Source organism: Acanthochromis polyacanthus, chromosome 22, assembly GCF_021347895.1.
Source record: "Acanthochromis polyacanthus isolate Apoly-LR-REF ecotype Palm Island chromosome 22, KAUST_Apoly_ChrSc, whole genome shotgun sequence".
In the NCBI taxonomy this organism is placed as follows: Eukaryota; Metazoa; Chordata; class Actinopteri; family Pomacentridae; genus Acanthochromis; species Acanthochromis polyacanthus.
The window spans coordinates 14,612,101-14,639,065 of NC_067134.1; the positions used below are offsets into that span (position 1 = coordinate 14,612,101).

The following is a 26,965-nucleotide window of genomic DNA, read 5'->3' on the forward strand; positions in this document are numbered from 1 at the left end:
ATATATATATACATATAAAACACAACTGACAGTAAAGAGACAAATTTTGACTCAAAATGGTAAAAATGAGTCAAATTAAGACCCCAAAGTACAAAAATGAGACAAACTAAGGCCAAAACTACAGAAAAAAGACTGAAAATGACAGAAATCGAAAGAATTAGGACATAAAACAACATGAAAGATAGACAGAATGGTAAAAACAGAGACTATCTCTGGTCTAGCTGGTCCTCATGGGCTGAACATTATGTCAGTATTATATATCTGAGGAAGAATAATTACCTTTTTGGTCTAATTATGATCTGATGGAGTTCATCTTTTCATTTTAACATCATAAGTAGACCCTTAATTCTTCAGAATGTCCAGATATTTGAATTATAGAGTGAAAAATGGAAGAAATGTCCCAAAAAAAGATCATGAATACTAAAAGCTGCTAGTGGCCGTATTCAGCTCTTGTAGATCCATGTCGTCTTTATGCTGCACTGGCTTTGATCACTAATGGAAGTCATAAGTGTGAATGGAGATCCTTGTTCCACTTCTGTTTTCCCACAAACATATGTTCCACACAATTTTCTTGTTCTGCATGTGATGTTGAAAAATCAAACGTTCAAAGCATTTCCATCCTACAACTGTTGCACTGAAGTTCTGTTAATAAGAACAACTCATGTTTAGAACTGCCTGACAAACACAAATGATATTTACTGATAAAACACATTGATTTCAGCATCAGTTTGATAACTCCTGCTGGTTGGGAACACTCCAACATGTCTGAAGATTTGGTTATAGGGAAAAATATGTATTTAATGTTTTAATTTTGCCACAACAATGCTGTTTTTGAGTTAAAATATTACAATGATTCAATCAGTTTTATGATCTATAGATATATAAAAGATAAAAAACAGTTTAAAGTGTCTTTTACTCACATTCAGACGGAGAAGACTACCTGCGACTCCAAGACGGTAAAAGCAGAACTCCCTTGAAGAACAGGTAGGGCCGTGACGTCACTGTTGTCAGGGCAACGAAGCAGGAAACAGATTTCTACCTGATCTGACAACACCACTTCACAGAGGGAACTAGCTGCCAAACCTAACACACAAAAACAGGTTTAACTTATTGGACCAGTCTGTGTCCCCAAGTTCAGGCTCCCTCTTTATGCCTATGTCCTGTCCTGATATTATCTGGAGTCCTCACCAAATCTCTCTTGTGTTGATATTCTGCAGTTGATCCTCCATTTTCTTCCTGCAGCTGGCCTTGCACTACCACAAATATGTATAAAATGACCAAAATATGAGATAAAACTACCACAAATATTGATAAAATTACCAAAATATGAGAAAAACTACCACAAATATGTAAAATGACCAAAATATCAGATAAAACTAGCACATAATGAGGACACTCAGTCTGATGACAGGAACATTATTGATTGGTTGATAATATATCAATATTATTATCGATTGTTGATCGGTTGCAGCAGTGGCGTAGTGGTTAGCACTTTCGCATTGCAGCAAGAAGATCCTGGGTCAAATCCCAACCCACAGTCCAAAAATATGCTGAGGTTAATTGATCACTCTAAATTGTCTGCAGGTGTGAATGTGAAAGTGATTATTTGTCTATATATGTAGCCCTGCGACAGACTGGCGACCTGTCCAGAGTGTCCCCTGCCTTTGCCCGAGTCAGCTGAGATAGGCTCCAGTCCTCACATGACCCTAGTGAGGATAAAGCGGTGTATAGAGAATCGATGATTGGATTGGTTGCAGGGACAGAGATTTGTGCCTGAGTCTCTGCTGTCATCTAATGGTGGATCGTGGATCAACAACATGACTTTTCTCAGATTGAATCCCAGGCTGAATCCCAAACCGCCCCAACACACTATCCCTACACACTACCCCTCCGTTTGCGCGTTCCCGTGGAGGGTCCTCCATATTAAGGGCCGTCCCAAACCGCGTAGTGCAGAGGGAGAGTGGACTGTTCAGCCCTTAAATAGCAAGTCTGCATCGATGCTCACTCTGGACAACTTTTTCAGGAAGTGCAACGTCGAAATGGAGGAGGAAACAAACATATTGATGTGAGTTCCACATGCGTCCTTTATTTCTCCCACGCCTTTTTCACACTGACAGAACATCACAAAAAGAGTGGTCTAAAAAGATAAATCAAAAGAAACAAATCTTCTTCTGTGCTGACGTTTGATTTAATTGTGCACCCCCTGACACCTTGAAATTTGAACACAACTGACAGAATTCATTTATTCATTTGTTGGATTTGAAATGCCAGATAATAGGATTGGAAAAAATGTGAGTGAAAAAAAGTGGGATGCTTTCATCTTCTGGAAGCAGCAGCGATCCTTGTTAGCAACCTGTGCCACAGCGCTACAGCCATGCACAATAGGCGTCTTTGTGTTACCATGGCGATGACGTCTTCCATTTTCCGGTGAGGCGACAGGGCGTCCCATTCCTGACGATCATATTTATACCCTCCCCCTTCAATAATAGGTGCCCTCCACAGCTGCGAGTGTGACTTCTTTTGGAGTGACACTCGGTAGTGGAGGGGGAGTGTGTAGGGGGCGGTTTGGGATTCAGCCCCAGAGAGTCCTGACTCGTTAGTTGAATGATGAAGAGGTCAGAGGTCACAGCATTTTGGCAGTGAATTTATCTGAAACTAGGAAACAAACCAACAAAGAAAAACTCAATTCAGACTTGGATCATCATAAGAGCACATTTCAGCAGTTCAACGTGTTTTCTGACACATAAATGTTTTCTTTACAGTGTGGAGGAAAAAATACGGAACCAGGAGTTACACTGGAAATAAAACATGGACTGGTCTGGTAGAAAAACCTGAGATATTAAAACAGAGGACACACAAAGACCACAAAGAGACACAAAATGACCGCAAAAAGACTCAAAATGGCCACAAAGAGACACAAAATGATCACATAACTAAAAATAAAACAGAAAAAATGAATTAATTTGAAGGGACTGATTAGGAAAACAATGTGACTTTTGACTTTTTTCAAAGCTGTTTCACTGGAATCAAGTTTTAATATCAGTGATTTTAAATACAGACACATGAAATGAAAGAAAATACTCAATATACAGTATTGATTTAATACTTAATATTAAATCAGTACTGAGCGTGTAATGTTGAATGAACTGATCCATCATCTAGTTTTTTATCTCAATAAGAATTCACAATATTATAAAGTATAACTGTATTCATTAAATCCAAACATTTAAAATGAAAATAAACACATATCTAATCAATTAAACCTTAAATTCATTGAACGAAGAAAACCATCCTTTAATGTCTTCTCTTAAAATGAGCAACATTTTTTAAAGTACAGCTGCAAAGTAAAAGTCTCACACTAAAGATGAATCACTGATAAACATTTAATGGCATTAACGCAATTATTATGAGGAAACAGAAATCCATTTTTAATATTTCTATCAAATATGTTTATGTCTATAAAATATACTGGACATGAATAAAAATGTCTGCATAGTGAAATTTATGAAGTTCATCTGCATTGTACATCATATTGATGTTTAAATCCTGGGAACTGCAGCCCACGTTCAGTCAAGTTAGCGGAAGCTCACGTTAACAGCACCTGGCTTGCCATCATAAGTGGGGTCAACGGTGTTTTTAGCCACTAGTGTAGTAGAAGCGTGTGCAGTCGAGAGGTGCTTCATTAAATTTGAGTTGCTTGTATTGGACGTTGACAAACTCTTTACTCTGGGACGACATAATGTATACTCAACATGTACATTTTTGCATTTTACCTCGATGAAGTTGAAGTACTGTCTGTATTTCCATCTTGAAAACGCCGTCTTTCCTGTCAACTCCGGGCTCGCCATCTCATCATAGTTTGTGTGTGTATGTGTGCTGCTATGTGCTGCTGGATTTGTGTGTAAAGCAGCACTCGCCCACCTGATGTCTCTGGTTGGCTGAACATGAAATCTTACTCTACGTTAACCAATCATCATTACGAATGCAGTTATCGCGCCCCTCCCTTCCCACCATCCATCACCAAAGGAGGAAAAAAAAATGAGTCGGATGTCAGCTTCAATAAAGTACCGCATAAACGGCGTGTTGGTAACAGTAACGGCCTTGTAACGGTAGAGAAAGTAATCAGTTAGATTACCCGTTACTGAAAAAAGTAACGCCGTTAGTAACGGTGTTTATTTTAACACCGTTATTCCCATCACTGCATGGGACTAACCTGGCACAAAAACGATGATGAAGTCGGTTTCCATCCCACTCTCCGGACTTTATTTTCCCTCAGTTTCCTTCTTTCAGGATCACTGGGAAACCTAAACATGTGGAATCCCTTCTCTGAACGATTTGTGCACCCAAAGGCACAACAGCCCGTCATTTTTCAGGGAATTTAGGAAGTGTTGGAAGACCTGGAATTACTCTCTGCGGTGTAAACAACGTTAACAGGAAAACCCGGCGTTCATGAATAGGAAACAAAATGGCGCCCATAGATCACGTGACCAATTTTTTTTGGACCCGTCATGTCGCAACTCTCTTAATACAGGAACTCTACAGAGCAGTAGAGTACATATATTACCAGAGTAGTGACAACTGGGAATTTGACGCCATTTTGTTTCCATTCACTGTGACACGCACTAATGCACCTGTGAATGTGTCGCTTAGCTATTTGTGGATTGCTTACTGATTTGATTGAGTTTTTATCTCAATTCTCAGACTTTTTATCTGAATTAGTGCTCAGTTCAGACAAAGTTATTATTGTGGGTGACTTTAACATTCATGTTGACATAGACAGCGACAGCCTTACAACAGCTTTTAATTCATTATTAGACTCAATTGGGTTTTCTCAACATGTAAATAAACCAACTCATAGTTTTAATCACACTCTTGACCTTGTCCTGACTTATGGCATAGAAATTGAAGAGTTAACAGTATTTCCCCAGAACCCTCTTCTTTCTGACCATTTTATGATAACATTTCAATTTAAAGTAAAGGATTGTTTAGCAGCTGAGAACAAATATCATTACAGTAGGTGTTTGTCTGACAATTCAGTATCTAAATTTAAGGAAATAATACCCTCACTGTTTACTTCAGCAACATTTACTGATAAATCAGAAGGCTATTATTATTATTTTACCCCCACAGAAGTGGATTATTATGTTAATAATGCTTCAGCCTCACTGCGTACAACTCTTGATAGTGTTGCACCTGTAAAAAAGAAAGTTATATCTCAGAGAAGACTTGCTGCTTGGTATAATTCCCAGCTGCGGACTTTAAAGCAGGCATCCCGAAAGCTGGAAAGAAAGTGGTATTCCACTAATTCAGAGGAAGTGTATGTGGCTTGGAAAAATAGTCTAGTAATCTACAAAAAAGCTCTTCATAATGCCAGGACAACTTATTATTCATCTTTAATAGATGAGAACAAGAACAACCCTAGGTTTCTCTTTAGCACTGTAGCCAGGCTGACAAAGAGTCAGAGCTCTGTTGAACCTTGTATTCCTTTAGCTTTAACCAGTAACGACTTCATGAGCTTCTTTACACATAAAATAGTTATGATTAGAGATAAAATTAATCTGGCCCTTCCTACAAATGTCACAGATGCTTTTGAATTGTCTGTTAGACCTGATGAATCTTTAGAATTCTTCACTCCTATATGTCTCTCTGAACTAATTTCAACAGTTTCTACATCCAAACCATCAACATGTCTTTTAGATCCTATCCCAACTAGACTCTTCAAGGAGATTTTACCTTTAATTAATTCTTCAATGTTAGATCTGATTAATCTCTCTCTAGTAACAGGCTATGTACCACAGGCTTTTAAGGTTGCTGTCATCAAACCTTTGCTTAAAAAGCCCACTTTAGATCCAGATGTGTTAGCTAACTATAGACCGATATCCAACCTACCATTTCTCTCTAAAATTCTGGAAAGAACAGTTGCAAATCAATTATGTGAACACTTACAAAGGAATAATTTGTTTGAAATGTTTCAGTCAGGCTTCAGAGTGCATCATAGCACAGAAACAGCTCTAGTGAAAGTTACTAATGACCTTCTCATAGCATCAGATAATGGACTAGTCTCTATACTTGTTTTGTTAGATCTTAGTGCAGCGTTTGACACAATCGACACATTCAATTGGCATTAAAGGGACAGCACTGGACTGGTTTAAATCCTACTTATCGGATAGGTTCCAGTTTGTGCATGTCAACAATAACTCTTCTGAGCATACTAAAGTTAATCATGGAGTTCCTCAGGGTTCTGTCTTAGGACCGATACTTTTCACATTATACATGCTTCCTTTAGGCAATATTATTAGGAAGCATTGTATTAACTTCCATTGTTATGCAGATGACACACAATTGTATTTATCTATGAAGCCAGATGAAACTGATCAGTTAGCTAGACTGCAAGATTGTCTTAAGGACATTAAAACCTGGATGACTTTTAACTTCCTACTGCTAAATTCAGACAAAACTGAAGTCATTGTATTTGGCCCCAAACATCTTAGAAACTCGCTTTCAAAGCAAATAGTTACTCTGGATGGCATCACATTGGCCTCCAGTACTACTGTGAGGAATCTTGGAGTTATTTTTGACCAGGACATGTCCTTTAACTCACACATAAAGCAAGTCTGTAGGACTTCCTTTTTTCACCTGCGTAATATTGTAAAAATCAGGAACATTCTGTCTCAGAGTGATGCAGAAAAATTAGTTCATGCTTTTGTTACTTCCAGGCTTGACTATTGCAATTCCTTATTATCGGGTTGTCCAAATAGCTCTCTCAAACATCTACAGTTGATCCAAAACGCTGCTGCGAGAGTACTGACAGGAGTTAGCAAAAGAGATCATATTTCCCCTATACTTGCTTCTCTTCACTGGCTTCCTGTTAAATCCAGAATAGAATTTAAAATCCTTCTTCTGACATATAAAGCTCTTAATAACCAATCTCCATCATATCTTAAAGATTTGATAGTACCTTATTATCCTAGTAGAACTCTTCGCTCTCAAGCTGCAGGCTTACTTGTTGTTCCTAGAATTTCTAAAAGTAGAATGGGAGGCAGAGCCTTCAGTTATCAGGCGCCTCTCCTGTGGAACCTGCTCCCAGTTTGGGTTCGGGAGGCAGACACCCTCTCTATTTTTAAGACCAGGCTCAAAACGTTCCTTTTTGACAAATCTTATAGTTGGGGCTGACTGGGTGACCCACAGGGGTTCGGCTTGTGTCTTCATTTGCACAGCTGACTCCCTCTTGGACGTCCCTTCGTTCTGCCTCTAGTCATGCTGCTATAGGCCTAGGCTGCTGGGGGACTTTTCTTGACGCACTGAGCCCTTCTCTATCTACCTTTACATTTAATATGTATACCGTTATTGCAGTACATTCACTCTGTTTCCCCCTGTGCTATTTCTCCGAGTGTCCCTGGTCCCAGAGCTGGATGCTTCAGATCTGCGGTCGATGTTCCACCAGCTGGTCCAGTCTCCACCATGTCCACTGTGGGATGCTGCTGCTGACCTTCCACCAGCCCTCTGCTTCCAATTCCCTTTTTCCACGAGTCAACTCTGCATCGCCTTCAATATACTGTTATGCTAACTTACATACTGTTTGAATTTTACTGCTAGCTATATATGGAGTATGTTTAATGTCAGAGCCGTACATCATAAGAGTAAACTATGAGTCAGTTTTCAATGTTAGCTTATACTTTGTCTGTGTCACATATCCTGTCATGCATGTATTCAAATGTGTGTTGTGTTTTCCTTGCTTTCTCACCCCTCCTTCTTCTCCCATCCCTCCCCCTTGCCCTCTTCTGTCCTTCTCAACCCGCCCGGCCAGCAGGCAGATGGGTCCCCCCTATTTAGAGCCGGGTTCTGCTCGAGGTTTCTTCCCTGTTAAAAGGGTGTTTTTCCTTGCCACTGTCGCCTTTGGGCTTGCTCTGGGGGTCAGGCATATGGGTTCTGTAAAGCGTCTTGAGACGATTTGACTGTAATTGACGCTATATAAATAAAATTGAATTGAATTGAATTGAATTGTCAGAGCCGTACATCATAAGAGTAAATTATGAGTCAGTTTTCAATGTTAGCTTATACTTTGTCTGTGTCACATATCCTGTCATGCATGTATCCAAATGTGTGTTGTGTTTTCCTTGCTTTCCCACCCCTCCCTCTTCTCCCATCCCTCCCCCTTGCCCTCTTCTGTCCTTCTCAACCCGCCCGGCCAGCAGGCAGATGGGTCCCCACTATATAGAGCCGGGTTCTGCTCGAGGTTTCTTCCCTGTTAAAAGGGTGTTTTTCCTTGCCACTGTCGCCTTTGGGCTTGCTCTGGGGGTCAGGCATTTGGGTTCTGTAAAGCGTCTTGAGACGAGTTGACTGTAATTGACGCTATATAAATAAAATTGAATTGAATTGAATTGAATTGAATTTCAAGAAATGTTTTGGACAAAATATTTTACTGGCTTGTTTTGTCTGGATGTCAAACGTTGGATTATGGCCTTTTTTGTGAAATATTTTCATCTGTGACTAGTTATGAGCCTTCAAAGATGAGTTGTGCTGTTTACGTTATTTGCTGTTTGTTGGACAAATGTGTTTATATTACCCGCTGTGGTAATCACATCTGAAAGTGGTTTATACCGGCAGATTCATGAGAATCTAAGCTTTCCATGGGTGTATAATGTTTCTATCATCAAGTTTGCGGGTTCGGTAAATTTAGCAAAATACGTTTGCATATAAGGGCCGCTGAAGTTTAACGGGGTAACCCGTTAAACTTCAGCAGCCCCTATTTCTTGCATCTCCATACATGAAAATGGTCAAAGTCAAAATAACCACAACTGCCTAAAATCACATCAAACTTTTCTATCTGTCATTCACCCATACATCATAGCATGAAAGTACATACATGGGACTAACCTGGCACAAAAACGATGATGAAGTCGGTTTCCATCCCACTCTCCGGACTTTATTTTCCCACAGTTTCCTTCTTTCACTATTACTGGGAAATCTAAACATGTGGAATCCCTTCTCCGATCAATTTTTGCACCCAAAGGCACAACAGCCCGTCATTTTTCAGGTATTTAGGAAGCGAAAAAGGACCTAGAATTACTATCTGCAGTGTAAACAACGTTAACAGGAAAACCTGGCGTTCATGAATAGGAAACAAAATGGCGCCCATAGATCACGTGACCAAAATTTTTTGGACCCATGTCACCACTCTGATATACAGGCACTCTACAGAGCAGGGCATGCTACTGACCTCTGGTGGACACAGGCGGTAATGACACTATTTTTAAATGCAAAGCTGGAGACATTACAGATGAGCAGCACTTCCTGTTTCAACGTAAAAACACCTTAATTCTATTTTTAATAAAAAATTGCCTAAATGATTTTGGTCGACTCAGAAGGATCTCTGGAGTAAACTAAGTCATATTTAATGACCACTTGCTTCTCCACTTGCTTTAATTGCATTTGTTGTAGTCTCAGTCACGTCCAAACAGGAAATTAATCCACAATATAGCTTTTAAAAGGTACGTGTGTTACGGTATTAGTCCATGTATAATAATTCATCATTAGCACTTCCGCGAGCTCGGCTAACACTTCCGGCCATGCATTTCCACATTATCTTCGATCTCTGCATGGAATGAAGCCTTAAAATGGTCCAAAAGTCAAATCACAGACGTTGAGACTGTACATGTCGACAGTAAAAAGCTGCTACAGTCATGTCAGCTGCTTTGATTGTAAAGCAGTTTATTGCAAGGATCTCAAATCTTTTTAAGACCCCCACTAGTTAAAATCACTTTAAAACCTTGTTCAAAAGTCCATATTTAGTTTTCTATGTGCAAGAAGAAACATCAGAAGTGAAATAAGCAGTCAAAGGTCAGATTTAGAGTTCCATCCATCCATTCTCTATACATCGCTTTATCCTCACTAGGGTTGTAGGGGGTGCTGGAGCCTATCTCAGCTGACTCGGGTGAAGGCAGGGGACACCCTGGACAGGTCGCCAGTATGTCGCAGGGCTACATATACAGACAAAATCACTCTCACAGTCACACCTGCGGACAATTTAGAGTAACTAATTAACCTCAGCATATTTTTGGACTGTGGGAGGAAGCCGGAGTGCCCTGAGAAAACCCACGCATGCACAGGGAGAACATGCAAACTCCATGCAGAAAGATCCCAGGCCCAGGCCAGGATTTGACCCAGGATCTTCTTGCTGCAAGGCAAAAGTGCTAACTACTATGCCACTGTGCAGCCCTGTGTAGAGTTCCATCGAAGACATTTAAAGGCATGAATTCTAGAAAATACTTGTAAATATGTAAATCTGACACAGAGAGATGAGATGGCACCCCTATCCGTGGAGGATGTTTACATATTCGGATTTATGATGACAGATCTGCAGATAATTGGCTTGATTGTGGGCCTGAGCTTCTGGAAAATTAGGATGACCGCCGAGAAAAACGATGTCCAAATTCTGCTGATCCGATCGGATCAAGGCTGCTGGTGACCAGAATGACGAACTCAAGCGTAAGATGGACAATTTGCTTGGTGTGACTGTTGATTTGAGTCGGAGGGTGGATGCTATCAGGGTGAGAATCGCCACAGCTGAGGTCTAAACAGTTGAGAGTGGCCAGGGGAAGGTCAAATTGCTTCTTCCCCCGACTAAACAAAGGATACTGATAACATTTCAGCCCCCCTGGAACAACAACGAACTCCTCTGGAAGTTTTTCATGGCCAAGAGATAGCTCTCCTAAACCCTCCCCACTCTCCCAGTGACACCTGTTGACTCCTGGACTGGTCCATCTGAGGACGTCTCCATGGCAGCCTGCTGTGTTATCGCTTCCACCGTGAACTGAGACACCGGAGGCCTGAGACGGAAGGAGTTTGGCTGCACGCAAACATGCACACTTGGACTCAATGAACTGAGACTGAGCTCACATTCACACACATGTGCCCTTTTCCCTCCTCCAAGGCTGCCTCCGCAAAGCTTTCCACTGCGATACACAGTGGGCAAGAATCCTGTGCGCAGCGCACCCCTCTATGGCACAGCAGCTGCATAGGTGACTGACCGCTGTGAGGAGCAACCCGTCCATCAACCCTTATCCATATCCCAATTGACCTTGTCTAACGTCATGCTTTGACTGTTGCGAGTTTGTTTTTTTCAGGTTCCCTTCTCAAATTGACTCTCCCGACTTGGAGGCTACATTTGATATAATGAACCTTTTTTTTCATTTTATCCTTTGATATTATCCCATACCCCGATAAAGATGTTTGCTTTTCTTTTTCCTCAAGATAGGCGTGCTCCTGACGGTGCTGCTGCCCGAGCTGCCATTGGCAGGGCAGCTCAAATGAAATTTCATTGTATATGAAAGTGTGCAATGACAATAAAGATTGACTGATTGAAGATCTCAGAGTCAGGATTTTTAGCCACAGCCCTTTATTCTTCTCCATCACACACAAGATGAAGGAAGTTCTCATTTCATCACTACAACAGGACTTAAACACTCAAATCAGGATCAAGTCTGGCTGCACAAAAACATGTTTTTTTACTGGACAATAATGCGTGAAAGTCTGTCAGCAGTTTGTAGATTCAATGCTTCCTCTCTCATTTCACACTTTGTGCAGCTCAAATGCTTTAAGTTCAAGTGAGCGTCAGAGGAACACCACATCCTGATTTTCACTCAACATTTGGCTGGAAAAAGATGCAAACAAAACATTTGGCTCCTGAAATAATCACAACTTCCATCTTTGAAGAGGAACAAGTTTACAAGAAATCATTTACAAGGATTTCACAAAGAAAAATATTTAATCCATGAATGTGAAAAGATGTTTCAGAGGGACAGAGTCAAGGAGAGACTCAACTATCTGTTCAACACTGTTTCAACACTATGGAGACTGAACTCAACACAGAAACACTGAGGAACCAGACAAGAAGACCCCAAATCCAGGATAGAGAGGTTCAGCGAATGTGGTGTTGAAGGTGTGGAGGTGGATCAGAGAGTCAGAGGAGACTCTGTAGAAGGACAGAGTTCCAGCAGGAACGTCCACATAAACTGAAACTCTGTGAGAGACTGAGGAAGACCTGATGGATGTTTGACTGTCATTGTGAATGACAGAATAACCACCAAGATCAGCATAATCAGAGCACCACAGACTCCAGGACTGATCATTAAATCCAAACCAACAATCATCACTGTCTCCTTTCCTTCTGATTCCTCTGGAACTCACTGATATTTCAACCTTTCCTCTCCACTCCACCTCCCAGTAACAGCGACCAGTCAGACCAGTTCTACACAGCAGCTGAGGACAGTTAAACCTGTCTGAATGATCAGGATACGACTGATCTTCCTCCACATAGGTCACCTTCCTGTTGTTGTCAGACAGTTTCAGTTTTCTGTTTACTGTGTTTGTGTCGACTGTGAGTTGACAGGAATCTGATGGAGAGAACAAACACAACACAGCTGCAGTTATTGATGGATCATGTGATCAGTATTAAACCTTTGATGATGACCTCAGAGATGTGACACTTTGAAGATGCTTGAATGTGCTGCTTTGTTTCCATCAGTCCATTAAAACACACTTACACTTCCTCAGACCTGGTGTCAACCATCGGACTCCAGCAGGCGTCACCCTGAAAGGAGGAGGACGGTCAGAGCAGCAGCGACTCTTTCAGCAGCACGCATGGACGTTACATGGCTCTCACACTGTTCCACTGACAAAGGACCAGTCCAACATGGAGACACAGACACCTGAATGCAGCATCTCTAAAGTCCTGTCCTGTGCTTGTCACGTTCCAGCTCAGTTTATACTCATTATTCAGCTTTACTAATTTATGGTTCCTCTTTTCGTGGAGCTAGGCTAACAGTTTACTCTGCTTTCTGTCTTTAAGCTAAGCTAGGCTAACAGTTTCCATTTACCTGCAGTTTTGATGCTAAGCTAAGCTAACAGGTTCCCCATCCCTTCAGTCATGGTGCGTAACTTAGCTAACAGTGTTCTTCTGCTTCCAATCTTTGTTGTGAGCTAGAATGATAGTTTCCTGAGAGTGTCTGTCTGTCTGTACCTGAGAGTGTCCAGTCTACAGTGTGGATCCTCCACTTTAGCTGCCAGCATCTTCTCTCCTGAGTCTCCTGGATGGTTGTAGCTCAGGTCCAGCTCTCTCAGATTTGAGGGCTTGACGCTCAGAACTGAGGCCAGAGAAGCACAGCCTTCCTCTGTGACCAGACAACCTGACAGCCTGCACACACAAAACAACACAAACCTGATGGACAACACTTGGCTGAATGTTTCTCACTCTTTCTATTCTTCTTTGTCTTTCAGATACATTTTACTGCAAATTTCATGCGTCTCAAGCAAATCAACAGTCTCAACTAGGGTGACCAGATGGCAATGACTAAAATCCGGGACGCTGTGCCGGGGGGGGGGGGGGGGGGGGGGGGTACACTGTTTTTCTTTTTTCTTTTTTTAATTTTATTATTATTATTATTAATTTCGAAGACATTTACACATTTATTTCTTTAGAAGTTATAGTTTTATTTAACAACAAGCATTGTATTTTGACAAGTTGCCCAACTGAAAACAGTTCATTGTAGGCCTGCTTAAAAACAGAACAAAAAAAGGTAATTTTAATTCATTTAAACTCTTAGCATAGGCCTAATTAATTCATAAACTAAAATCTCTTGGCAACGGTTTTTATTAGATTATGACGTTTCTCCCATATCTCTGCTGCCACGGGTGTTGTCTTCATTTGTTTGCCTATGAGACAAAAAAACGGGAATCAGTGACTGTTATTATAACAAGGTAAAGGGTAAAACGCATCTTTCATAGTCTGGCTTCTACCTCGAAGGAGGCTTTTGTGACGACTCGGTGCTGTTGCTGTATTTCGCGGATGATTTCACAGCAAAGAGGGCCTTCTTGTTCTCCAGGATGAATTTGTAGAACTCTGCACAGGTCATAGCCAGATTCATTTTAATTTTTATCTCTGCACGGACAAGCTCCATTGAACACCTGTTTCGCACGTCAGTCCAAGCGCCTTTCATGATGGAGAAGACCCGCTCTGAGTAAGCATTGCTCACAGGAACGCTGAGGACGAAGGACAATAATTTTGTAAACTGCGGAAACGTGGACGGGGTCTTCAGTACTTGGGCCCAAAGATCGCCAACTGAGTTGCTGCTCGTGTCCAGATGGGCCAATACATTCTTCAGAGCGCAGTTTTCGTTATAGAGCTCATCCAAGTCCAGATGCTCTTCCATGTTAAGAGCGCACACTGCGTCTTTAAGTTTACTGTATCTGATCTCTCTTTGTTCCTTGATATTTAAACACTGTACATTGTAGAGATATCCAGTTTGTGAAAAGTCGAACCACTTCTCCAAGTAATCCACAGCAACTTGTAAGAAAGAGCTAAACTCTTGGCGTAGCCGGTCAACTTTATTGCTGGGAGAGGAAGCCATAATATCATCCACTTTTGTGCCAAAGAAAGCGTCGTTTTTGCGCTGCTGCAGTTTGACTCGGAGGTCGTTCATCACTCCATATACCTCAACTGAAGTGAGACTGTTGCTTTCAAGACTGAGGACAGCTGTGGAGAATATTTTGAGAACATTCTGAAGGAAGAAGAACGTGATTTCAAGCTCATTTGGATCATCTTGTTCGCCATGCTCGTGCCCCTTGAGCGCATCCCAAATGGCACGGGGGCATTCCTCCTGGCCCAGCGACAAAAAATAACTTTTCACAGCAGGCCAGATGCTCACCAGTCGATTTATTGCAGGGAGCAAGCTCAACCAGCGTGTGGGGACGTGGCGTAACAAGGTAAGATACTCCATATCAACAAATTCAAACATTTCTTTTAAACTGGCAACTCTTTTTGCGGAGCAGCTGAAATGGTTGAATGATTTAAGAACTATGTTTTCAACATCGACTTGTAGCACATTGCAGGCCCTTTTAACTGCATTGTGGATGATGTGAGCTGGGCAGTTTGCTGGGATGATCTTGCTGTTTTTCTGCTTTAGATTTTGGTAAACTGAGTGTCGCTTGCCATAATTTACTGGCGCATTATCAGCGGAGAAAGCTGATACGTTGTGGATGAGGAGGTTGTTTTCCTTTAACTTTTTTAACAACATGTCAGTGATTGCATCCGCACTTTCCTCTGCCTGTTCATAGAAATCCAGCACTCTGTTCTGAATGCCTTGCTCTGGGGTCCAAAATCTCACTGAGAGAGGAAATGTTTTCACATTGCCTTTATTTGAAGCATCAGTAGCGATAGAAAAAAAGAGCTGCTCTGTGCCAAGGCTATGGGTGAAGTCAGATGCAAGAGGAGCCAGTACATTGGTGACAAGGGCCTCTGCTTTGGTGCGACCACAGCTTATGAGTTTGGCAATGGCTGAATCTTGGTACAGTTTTGGTGTCAGTTTCATTGCGCAGTCAAGGGACCGGTATGACTGCTGATGAGAAACGCAGTGAAATACAGAAGTTAACTCTGCAGCAGCAACCTTACTGTACACTGAGTCATCCTGTGGCTTGAAGAATGATGATAGCAAAGTGTTGGTCTGTACAGCGTTAGTGTTATTTACATGCTGCTTGCCGCTAGCGTGAGACTTGAGGTCTGACTCTCCCCCGTGAGAAATACTAAAGTCTTTTCGGCACACTTTACAGAACGCCTTATTTACATCCCCAAATGCAGCCGTTACCCATGTATATTTCCTCGTCCATTCCTCTCGGTATTTGCACAGACGTTTTTTCTTTGCTGGGGGTTCATCAGATTTTTCCGGAGCATTGTTCACCTCCATTTTAACAATGAATGTGTGTTAGCATAGCATACATTTCGCGCCTATAAAAAATATAATACAAACGTCATAATTCATGCGCGAGTGACCACTGCGCAGGCTGCAGAAGGCCTGAGACATGAAGGCCTGAGACGAGACGGCCAGGCAGCGGCCCGGCAGTCATGTTTTTGGACCGTGATAACAGGTGTATGGCTAATTTCGGGACAATTAGAGCAAAATTCGGGATCCGGGACAAGCGGCTGAATTTAGGGACTGTCCCGGATTTTCAGGGACGTCTGGTCACCCTAGTCTCAACAATGATTAGTTGGATTTAATCATGTCAAAAATAAACCCTGACAAAGTCCTGCATAAGTTCAGTAAAAGCTCATTTGATGAATCCCATCAGCAGAAACGATTCTACTCAGGTTAGCTGTTTGTCCACTGATAGAAATCACATCAGTTTCAAAGTGCGAGTCTTGACCTGAGAGCTTCCAATTTACAGTGTGGACTCTCCAGTCCAGCAGAAAGACTCTCCACTCCTGAATCCTGCAGGTTGTTGTTAGTCAGGTCCAGCTCTGTCACACTGGAGGACTTGGAGCTGAGGACTGAGGACAGAGCTTCACAGCTTCTCTCTGACAGATTACAGCCACTCAGTCTGAAGAGACAAAAAGCACATTATACTGATGAAACAGCGGGAAAATGAAAAAATATCTTCAGTCTTCAACTACTTACACAACTTTCTTGGAGGCCTTGATCACTGGCACCAGCCTCAGAAGGACCTCCTCTGAAGCAGAATATTTCTTCAGGTCAAACACATCCAGATGTTCTTCTGATGACAGTAAGATGAAGCCCAGAGCTGACCACTGAGCAGGAGACAGTTCATCTGTGGACAGAGGTCCTGATCTCAGGGACTGTTGGATCTCCTCCACCAGAGAAACATCCTTCAGTTCATTCAGGCAGTGGAAAAGATTGATGCTTCTCTCTGCAGACACATTCTCATTGATCTTCTCCTTGATGTACTCCACTGTTTTCTGATTGGTCTGTGAGCTACTTCCTGTCTGTGTCAGCAGGCCTCGTAGGAGATTCTGATTGGTCGGCAGTGACAGACCCAGGAGGAAGCGCAGGAACAAGTCCAGGTGTCCGTTTGGACTCTGTAAGGCCTCGTCCACAGCTCTCTGGTGGAGATGTTTTAGTTCAGGTTTCTTTAGAAATACTTTCAGCTTCCTGAAGGCAGTTTGTTGTTCTTCTTCCAGCAGGTTGATTCCAGAGTTGATGAAGGTCTGATGGAGATGAAGAGCAGCCAGAAACTCCTGAACGCTCAGATGGACGAAGCAGAACACCTTGTCCTGGTACAGTCCTCTCTCCTCTTTAAAGATCTGTGTCAACACTCCTGAGTACACTGACGCTGCTTCCAGACCGATGCCACACTCTGTCAGGTCGGACTCATAGAAGATCAGGTTTCCTCTCTGCAGCTGATTAAAAGCCAGTTTTCCCAGAGACTCAATCATCCTCCTGCTGTCTTCACTCCAGTGTGGATCTGTCTCAGCTCCTTTATCATACTTGACCTTCTTGACTTTGGCCTGAACCACCAGGTGGTGGATGAACATCTCAGTCAGGGTTCTGGGCAGATCTCCTCCCTCGCTGGTTCTCAGCAGCTCCTCCACAACTGTAGCAGTGATCCAGCAGAACACTGGGATGTGGCACATGATGTGGAGGCTTCGGGATTTCTTCATGTGGGAAATGATGCTGCTGGCCTGCTCCTCATCTCTGAATCTCTTCCTGAAGTACTCATCCTTCTGTGGGTCGGTGAACCCTCTGACCTCCGTCACCATGTCCACACAGTCAGGAGGGATCTGATTGGCTGCTGCAGGTCTGGTGGTTATCCAGAGGCGAGCAGAGGGAAGCAGCTTCCCTCTGATCAGGTTTGTCAGCAGCACATCCACTGAGGTGGACTCTCTAACATCAGTCAGGACCTCGTTGTTGTGAAAGTCCAGAGGAAGGCGACACTCATCCAGACCGTCAAAGATCAACACAGCCTGGAAGTCTTCAAAGCTGCAGATTCCTGCTGCTTTGGTTTCTCTGAAGAAGTGATGAACAAGTTCCACCAAGCTGAACTTTCTCTCTTTCAGCACATTCAGCTCTCTGAAAGTCAATGGAAACATGAAGTGGATGTCCTGGTTGCTTTTGTCTTCAGCCCAGTCCAGAGTCAACTTCTGCGTTAACACTGTTTTTCCGATGCCAGCCACTCCCTTTGTCATCACAGTTCTGATTGGTCCATCTCTTCCAGGTGAGCCTTTAAGGATGTCTTCTGCTCTGATGCTTCTTTCTGCTTTGTCTGCTTTCCTGGATGCTGCTTCAATCTGTCTGACCTCATGTTCATCATTGACCTCTGCAGTCCCTCCCTCTGTGATGTACAGCTCTGTGTAGATTTCATTCAGGAGGGTCGGCTGTCCTGCTTTAGCGATGCCCTCAAACACTCTCTGGAACTTCTTCTTCAGACCATATTTAAGTTCACGTTCACAAACTCCAGCACCAAGTTCTTAATGAAAAGACAAGAAAGAAAGAGTGAAGTAGAAGCAACCTGAATATTGAAGTACCAAAGTATCAATAAAGGTGACAGTTTTTTCCCCTAAAGACTGATTGTGTGAAGATTAGGGATGTGCGCGACTACTTGTTTAATCGTTTAACCGCCTACTCATTTATTAAACGTTTGGTATTTTACTAGTCGGTTAAACGCTGCATTAAGCATCATGCACCTTGTTCTTCGCGCCTCTGCCTCGGCTTCTTTGTAAACAGGCTGAGCAGCCAGGGAGAGAATTGCTCCTCCTCCCCTCCCCTCACACGAACACGTAGCAGGGGGCAGGGATACACAGTTTGGGGAAGAAACTTTGGAAAGGTAAAGTGGGAAGATGGCGACGCTCCCTTGTAAGAAAATCAGCACCGTTTGGCAGTATTTTGACGCAGCAGATGACAACAAGGTTGCCTGTCGGCTGTGTAAGCAGAAACCAGTGTTGCCAACTTAGCGACTTTCTCGCTTAATCTAGCGACTCTCCAAAGCGTCCTCGCGACTTATTTTGTCAAAAGCGACTAGCGACAAATCAAGCGACTTTTTCTGCCGTTTTGGAGACTCTGACAGGAAAACTTGGATCATTCTGCAGTTACTGTCCTCAACGAGCAGCAGGTGCTGCTGTGAGCTTCTCCCCCTCCCAAAGCACAGGCTGTCAGTCCAGTAACCCCGCAGCAGTCCCAGTGTCTGATTAGGGAAGACCCACATCACTCCAAGGCCAGACGGCAGATGAATCGCGCATGCGCAAAGTCACTACAGATCCCATCCAGACTTACGGAGCGGAATATAAATGAAAATGTTTTCTTCACTGTCATTATGTGGCTTTATAGACTAGTCGCAAATTCGGTGGGGAAATTAGTCGAAATTCCCATCCCTCGTGAAGATATTCAGAAAGTTTAGTAAATGTTCTGTTGATCAGCAGCTTCAGTCTTTACACAAATCCTCTTACTGCTCTGCAGACAGTCAGCCAGCTTCTCCTGCTTCATCCTCCTCAGGAACAACACTGTGATCTGCTGAAACATCTCTCTGCTGCTCCTCTGCTCTGCATCATCACCCTCCAACTCCTCCTCTTCCTCCATCTGAATCTCTGAGCATTCTGGATGATCTGGACTCACAACCTTCTGCATCTTCTTCAGCTCCTTCTTCACAAAAGTCACAATATTGTCCTCCAGCAGCTGGAACAGAGAAATGTGTCAATGAGTCCATCACAGTCAAATCATGGAGCCAAACATCAGATCCATGTTGGACACACTGATAGTCCACTGGTCTACAAAGAGCAACATGGAGACACCTGAACACAACAGATGGAGAACAACTTGTTGTCCATGAACACACCATGAATATGGAGTCCAGGCCATGCTGCTGGACAGACTGAGCTCTGGAAACCTTTGAGTTCTGCTGCTCCACTCTGTGGATCAACATCAACAGTTAACTTTCACTTTATCACACAGAGACACACACCAGCTGAAGGTCCATGATGTTCATTAGAGATTCCAACATTAGTCTGTTTTCCACTGCAGGTACTTTCTCTACATTTTGGCTCATCATCAATCTTTCTTCTGACCACGGGAACTGTCCCTGAAGAACCTCTATCAGATCTACTGATTTGCGGAGACTTCAATATTCATGTTTGTTGTCCGTCCAATCAATTGCGTCTGAATTTCTCGGTTTCCTTTACTCTTTCAACCTGATACAATCAGTTAATGGCCCCACACACCAGCTGGGTCACACTCTGGACCTCATGATTTCCTATGGTCTCTCTGTTACTCTCAGGGAAATATCCCACACCTGCATCTCGGATCACCTCCCCATCTTGTTGGATTTCTTAGCTCTTGCACCTAGACCTACTGTTCAGCCCGTCAACGTCGGATCATCACCTCCTCCACAGCTGAGCAGTGTGCTACTGCTTTTATAAATAGCATCCTATACACAGAGGCTGGTATTGCCTCTACACCTCGCACAAATGATTTAATTTCCATTTTTCACTCCACCTGCTCTGGCAATTTGGACATTATTCAACCTTTTAGGACTAAATCTGCCAAAAATCAGATCCTTGGCTCAATGAGACCACCCAAGCCCTCAGACAGTGCTGTAGGCAGGCTGAGCGCTGGTACAGGAAAGACAAGCTTCATGTGTCTCAATTGATACTGAGGGAGAATCTGGCTAGCTATCAAAAGGCAGTGAAAGAGGCCAAAACTGGATATCTGTCTAACATAATCTCTAACAGCACTAAAAACCTGAGGGTGTTATTCAGCAGAATTCAGTCTGTAATCAGACCCCCTGGCAGCTCTCTGAAAAATGTGTCAGTATCAACATCCAAAAGATTTTTGCTTCATTTTGTGGGCAAGGTGGTTGCAGTCAGGATGGGCATTGAGAGTAATGCTCATGGTACTGATTCATACATTCCTCCTGCACCCCCTGTTTTTGAGATGTTTGAACCTGTGTCCTTGTCTTCACTCTCTGACATGGTCCAGGGGATGAGAACAACTAACTATCCCCCAGATATTATGCCAGATAAATTGCTCAAACAGGTTTTTAATACAGCGCCCCCTGTTTGCTCGCTCTGCTAAATAGCTGCCTTAGTGCTGGATCTGTCCTGACTGTCTTCAAGCATGCTGTGGTCAGACTACTTCATAAAAACCTAACCTTGGCCATGCTGTTTTCACTAATTTTAGACCGGTTTCTCATTTGTTGTTTTTATCTAAGGTCTTAGAAAAGATTGTTTTAATTCAGTTGCAACCTTTTCTAGAATCCAACAGTATTTTAGAAACATTTCAGTCTAGTTTAAGAATGCATCACAGCACAGAATCAGCTCTCCTTAAGGTGCACAATGATATCTTCCAGTCTCTAGATACCAAAAATCCAGTACTCCTAATGATGTTGGATCTTACAGCAGCTTTTGACACTGTGGACCACTCCATACTCATCTCTCGTTTGGCTCAGCATGTTGGTCTACAGGGCACTGTTCTCCAGTGGTTCAGCTCCTATCTGACAGACAGGACCTTCGCTGTGATGCTTGATGATCACTCATCTCTACCTGTCTCGCTATCACCCGGGATACCACAAGGGTCCATCCTTAGACTACTTCTGTTTTCGCTATATATGCTGCCGCTTGGAGCCATCATTGCAAAGCATAACCTTTATTTCCACCCGTTATGTGTGCTGATGACCTCCAGCTCTACCTGCCTGTGCTCCCCAATGCTGCGTCTGCTCTGGACTCTCTACACAGCTGCTTATCAGACATTAAACACTGGTTGGCCCAGAACTTTCTTCATTTGAAGAACAGTAAAACTGAATGTATCCTCTTTGCCCCCTCAGATTTGCACCTCAATGTATTGTCCAGTGCATCGTTGAGTTTCCCTATCAGTCAAACAGTAAAAACCTTCGAGTCATTTTCGACAGCGAGTTGAGATTTGACAGGCAAATTGCTTCCGTTGTCTAGGCTAACTTTTTCCAGCTACTTGTCCTCACCAAAGTCAAGCCCTTCCTTTCCAAACACGAAATGGAGAAGGCCATTCATGTTTTCATCAGTTCTCGCATCGACCATTGTAATGCACTCTACTTTGGTATCATACAGTCATCACTCCATCGATTACAGCTGGTTCAAAATGTAGCTGCCCGTCTATTAACCCGCACATCCAGACACAGTCATATCACCCCCATCCTCTCCACCCTCCACTGGCTCCCGGTTCATTATCGCATACTCCTTTATATCTATCTGAGCTTTAAACCATCCACGGCCCCAGCAGATCCATGTTTAAACAGCAGTCATCTAAACTTTGTTCTGAAATAAGAAATGAACATGTAGAAACATCACAGAGCAGAAACAAACAGCAACATTACTGAAGTTAAAGCAGCAAAAAAAGCAAACTTACACTTCATTCAAAGCGCTGAAGAAGAAAGTTTCCAGTCCACTCCTGGACGCTCAGACATCTGATCTGTTTACTAGAACCAGTCAGGACTCCACCTATGAGAAAGCAGCAGGCAGAGTTTCACAATAAGAGCACATTTTACAGGCTGATTCCGACTCATTTCATGTGACGGATTATTTCAACATTCAACCCTTTTCATGTTAAAGACAAAAAAAATGGGCCAAGTCTAATTAAAACACGACTGAAGGAGCAGTAGAGTCACAAACTGCAGATTCTGATCAACACACTGATTCCTCCAGCAGCCACAAACTGACCATCCACCCACTTCCACTCTGATTTCTAACCACTGATTGGAGTGTTGGACAAGCGACATGCAGTTAATTGAGTCAAATTCAGACTTGAAACTATAAAAATGAGACAAATTGCGATCAAAACAACAAATTTTAGACAAATTCAAACACAAAATGACAAGAATTAGACAAATTAAGACACAAAACATAGAGACACAAAAGATCATCATTCAATCATTCAGATTCATCCATACACAGTAAAATAGATAAATAGAAAAAAAAAGACAAAGAACAGATTAAAAGCTACTATCAATATTTATAAAGTGAACATTAGCAAGATCCGTTGTATAGTCTTATCGCGGTAGGTACAAATAACCTCCTGAACTTCTCAGTCCTGCAGTGCATAGAAAGAAGACGTGCACTGCTGCTGCTTTGCCGAGTGGCCACAGTTTCATGCAGGGGGTGTCTGCTGTTACCGAGGATGGACTTCATCATGCTGCTCATTCTGTTCACCACTTCTCAGCTGCAGGCTTACTTGTTGTTCCTAGAATTTCTAAAAGTAGAATGGGAGGCAGAGCCTTCAGTTATCAGGCGCCTCTCCTGTGGAACCTGCTCCCAGTTTGGGTTCGGGAGGCAGACACCCTCTCTATTTTTAAGACCAGGCTCAAAACGTTCCTTTTTGACAAATCTTATAGTTGGGGCTGACTGGGTGACCCACAGGGGTTCGGCTTGTGTCTTCATTTGCACAGCTGACTCCTTCTTGGACGTCCCTTCGTTCTGCCTCTAGTCATGCTGCTATAGGCCTAGGCTGCTGGGGGACTTTTCTTGACGCACTGAGCCCTTCTCTATCTACCTTTACATTTAATATGTATACCGTTATTGCAGTACATTCACTCTGTTTCCCCCTGTGCTATTTCTCCGAGTGTCCCTGGTCCCAGAGCTGGATGCTTCAGATCTGCGGTTGATGTTCCACCAGCTGGTCCAGTCTCCACCATGTCCACTGTGGGATGCTGCTGCTGACCTTCCTCCAGCCCTCTGCTTCCAACTCCCTTTTTCCACCAGTCAACTCTGCATTGCCTTCACTATACTGTTATGCTAACTTACATACTGTTTGAATTTTACTGCTAGCTATATATGGAGTATGTTTAATGTCAGAGCCGTACATCATAAGAGTAAATTATGAGTCAGTTTTCAATGTTAGCTTATACTTTGTCTGTGTCACATATCCTGTCATGCATGTATCCAAATGTGTGTTGTGTTTTCCTTGCTTTCCCACCCCTCCCTCTTCTCCCATCCCTCCCCCTTGCCCTCTTCTGTCCTTCTCAACCCGCCCGGCCAGCAGGCAGATGGGTCCCCCCTATATAGAGCCGGGTTCTGCTCGAGGTTTCTTCCCTGTTAAAAGGGTGTTTTTCCTTGCCACTGTCGCCTTTGGGCTTGCTCTGGGGGTCAGGCATTTGGGTTCTGTAAAGCGTCTTGAGACGAGTTGACTGTAATTGACGCTATATAAATAAAATTGAATTGAATTCTCCAACAGAGTCCACACCCCTCCCCATCACCGACACACACCTCCCGACCAGCTTGTCCAGCCAATTCCCCTCTTTGACTGCCAAAACTACAAAAGTGAGAAATTATGACAACATGGCATAAATTTGAGAAATCAAGACAGAAAAACTACAAAAAAAAAAGCTAAATTATAATATAAAATGACACAAAGGCGACACATGATAAAAAAAGAAAATGAGACAAGGACACAAAACAGTAAAAAGGAGACAAACTGAGGCTAAAACTACAGAAACAAGACTGTAAATGACAGAAATCAAAAGAATTAGGACATAAAATAACACAAAGGAGACATAGAATGATAAAAATGAGACAAATTAAAACACAAAATGACAAAAATTCCACAAATTAAGACACACCTGTCACAAGCACAATCAACATCATGCACACACCTGGGATTTCCTCTCACTCACTGATTGGCTGCTCATAGTACTTCCTATAATATCAGAGCTCAGACTTGTGTGAAGCAACATGAAATTTATACGCCTTTACTCATTGTGTTTTGAGCCATGCTTTTATTCTGAAGGAGGTGTGCACACGGAAGTGAAGTATTCTGTGAGTGTCGGAAATTGTTGCTTGCTGTTTCACGGTCTATTTTGATGAAGTTCCAAATATAGATCCGGTGGTTGCACCTGTTTCATGAAGAAGCCTGGAATTAATTCCTTGACAACTTGTATTTGGACAAATTATCAGATAAAAAACAATGGAATCGTGTAATGATGTAAATGTAGTGTCTGGATCTCAAACAGGACAGTCTGAAAGGTTGTGTGGCGTGGCGAGGGGGAGCTCTAAGGGAAGGGGAATGGAGAATGGGGAGAAATGGCTAGGATTCACATAAATATTGCGACGCCACCCAGGGGAATTTCACCCCCGGGACATTCAATTCAACATGATCAACCAAGGACCATTTAAACACTGAAGGCACACAGGTTCATAATCACTTGGGCTGAGACGTGTTTCCAAAAATACAACAATTTCTTTATTAATTATGGCATTAAATATAAAAAGCAAGCCACCAGTTTAAAAGAGAGAATCAGGAGTACTAAACTTAAACAATAAAGGGAGCAGGCTGGCTTACCATGGCGGCAGGCAAACAAATAACCAAAAAGAAGAAAAAGGGGGTCCAAATAATCACACCTGTGACAACACACCAACGAAAAGGGATCCGTGAACCACCACCAGGGATTAAACTGCCGCCGAGGCTCACCAAACCTGCACAAAAGAAACAAATAATTAGTACTCCTGATTTAGCAGTGCTGGTGACCAGACCAATATACACAGTAAAAACACACACGCACACTCACTCCACACAATAACCTTTAAAACACAGGTAACATATGAGGCATGATAATCCTCATAGCCTGAGGTTTTTTACAGAAAAAGTACAATGCAGTAACTCTACACACGTTGGCGGTAAACCTAATGGAAAATACACACCAACACAGTCAAACACAGCAAGTTGTCGGCACCAATCACAGAGCCGGCAAACAGACCGAGAACAAGAGCCGCAACCAAGAGCCGGCGAAAAGAAAGAAAAAACCGAAACAGCCGAGACAGCCGAGACAGCCGAGACAGCCGCCAGTCCAGGGAACGATGACGTCCAATGAACCACACGTCTAGCTGCAACCTAGTAAAGGTAGACAATTAAGCAGAATTGTCATTAAATAACATCACCTGGACTTCATTGATCACTTCCTCATTGAGCGATACATACCCGGTTAGCTGTGGCGCAGCGTAGAAGCAATGCAGGAGGAGGAGATCCAACGACAGCAGCAGCAAATAAACTGCAGCAACCACACAAAATCAGGGACCAGTTGACACATCAGATCACATAATGTGGACCGCATAGCTTACCCTGTCGTCACAGAAGCACCCACGGCACGCTGAACGGAGCGACCCGTCTCCCAGCGTCACTAAACAAAGTAAAGCAGGCTGTCACTAAATGCGCTGCACATCACAAAAGGGAAGGGGGAAAAGCCCATTACCTGTACCGATGATATGATGTGCGTCCCGATTGATCACGCCAGATCCAGCCCGCTTGGCTGCAGTTACCACCACGGGGAGAGCTCAAGAGAAAGCATGAGACTAAGGTGAAACCACCCACCTGTGTATATATATATGCAGCGGCGCCGGATACCACCCCGCTGTCACAGCGATGATTGAAATAGCACAGTGCCACACAGTGGCTAGGAGGGAGAAACCATCCGGCCACAGTTGGAAAGAGGAGAAACACACGGACAATTCTGGAGGCAGATATATGTATTTTTTTAGAATAACATTAAATAAAAATGAAAGCTAAACACAGAAACACACAAAGATAAATGAGCTATTTGACTCCTGATCTTGACTGCACAGTGGCATGGTTAGCGCTTTCGCCTTGCAGCAACAAGATCTCCGGTTCAAATCCCGGCCTGGGCCTGGGATCTTTCTGCATGGAGTTTGCATGTTCTCCCTGTGCATGCGTGGGTTTTCTCCGGGTACTCCGGCTTCCTCCCACAGTCCAAAAATATGCTGAGGTTAATTGATTATTCTAAATTGTCCGTAGGTGTGAGTGTGATTGTTCGTCTGTATATGTTGCCCTGTGACAGACTGGCGACCTGTCCAGGGTGTCCCCTGCCTTCACCCGAGTCAGCTGAGATAGGCTCCAGCACCCCCCGCAACCCTAGTGAGGATAAAGTGGTGCATAGAGAATGGATGGATGGATGTTTCTTAAGAACATTAACAAAAAATCTACCAAAATCCAGTGAAATTCGTTGGATTTTTTTCTTTAAAGGGAAACTTTTAAGGAATTATTAATTAAGGAATTATTTTTAAGCAATTATTGGAATTTTCTGAATGAAGGTTCTGCACATTTTCACAAATTTGGGGAATTTTTTTCTGAATTTTGTGATTTTTTTTCAGACAAGGAAACAATATTTTTGGTCTCCGTAAATGAAGACAGCAGGAGGGTTAAGTCAGACG

The 26,965-nt window shown here is 43.0% G+C and overlaps 2 protein-coding genes across 13 annotated transcripts in view; both read right to left on the bottom strand.

Moving 5' to 3' along the window:
• Positions 1 to 26,965, bottom strand: part of LOC110967925 (NACHT, LRR and PYD domains-containing protein 12-like) — a 246,638-nt gene that overhangs the window by 14,527 nt on the left and 205,146 nt on the right. The window contains exons 1-4 of one of the 12 annotated variants that reach the window (XR_007938896.1): positions 25,990 to 26,723; positions 25,142 to 25,917; positions 23,466 to 24,636; positions 7,145 to 7,489 (exon numbers count right to left, since the gene is read on the bottom strand). Coding sequence is in view for 4 of the 12 variants with exons in the window: in XM_051941893.1 (XP_051797853.1) it covers positions 11,863 to 12,395; positions 12,546 to 12,592; positions 13,022 to 13,195 (754 nt within the window). In the remaining 8 variants the exon portion in view is untranslated. Of the gene's footprint in view, positions 1 to 7,144; positions 7,490 to 11,375; positions 12,396 to 12,545; positions 12,593 to 13,021; positions 13,196 to 16,197; positions 16,372 to 22,157; positions 22,250 to 23,133; positions 24,637 to 24,960; positions 25,918 to 25,989; positions 26,724 to 26,965 lie in introns of those variants that run through there. The other 11 variants (XR_007938893.1, XR_007938898.1, XR_007938892.1 and 8 more) reach the window with 11 other exon arrangements.
• On the bottom strand, positions 13,411 to 16,191 carry LOC127531793 (uncharacterized). Its single transcript, XM_051941914.1, has 2 exons — positions 13,798 to 16,191; positions 13,411 to 13,713 (listed from the first exon to the last, which is right to left on the bottom strand). Exons 1-2 carry the CDS (start codon positions 15,738 to 15,740, stop codon positions 13,659 to 13,661), a joined length of 1,998 nt encoding a protein of 665 aa, XP_051797874.1. The 5' UTR covers positions 15,741 to 16,191; the 3' UTR covers positions 13,411 to 13,658.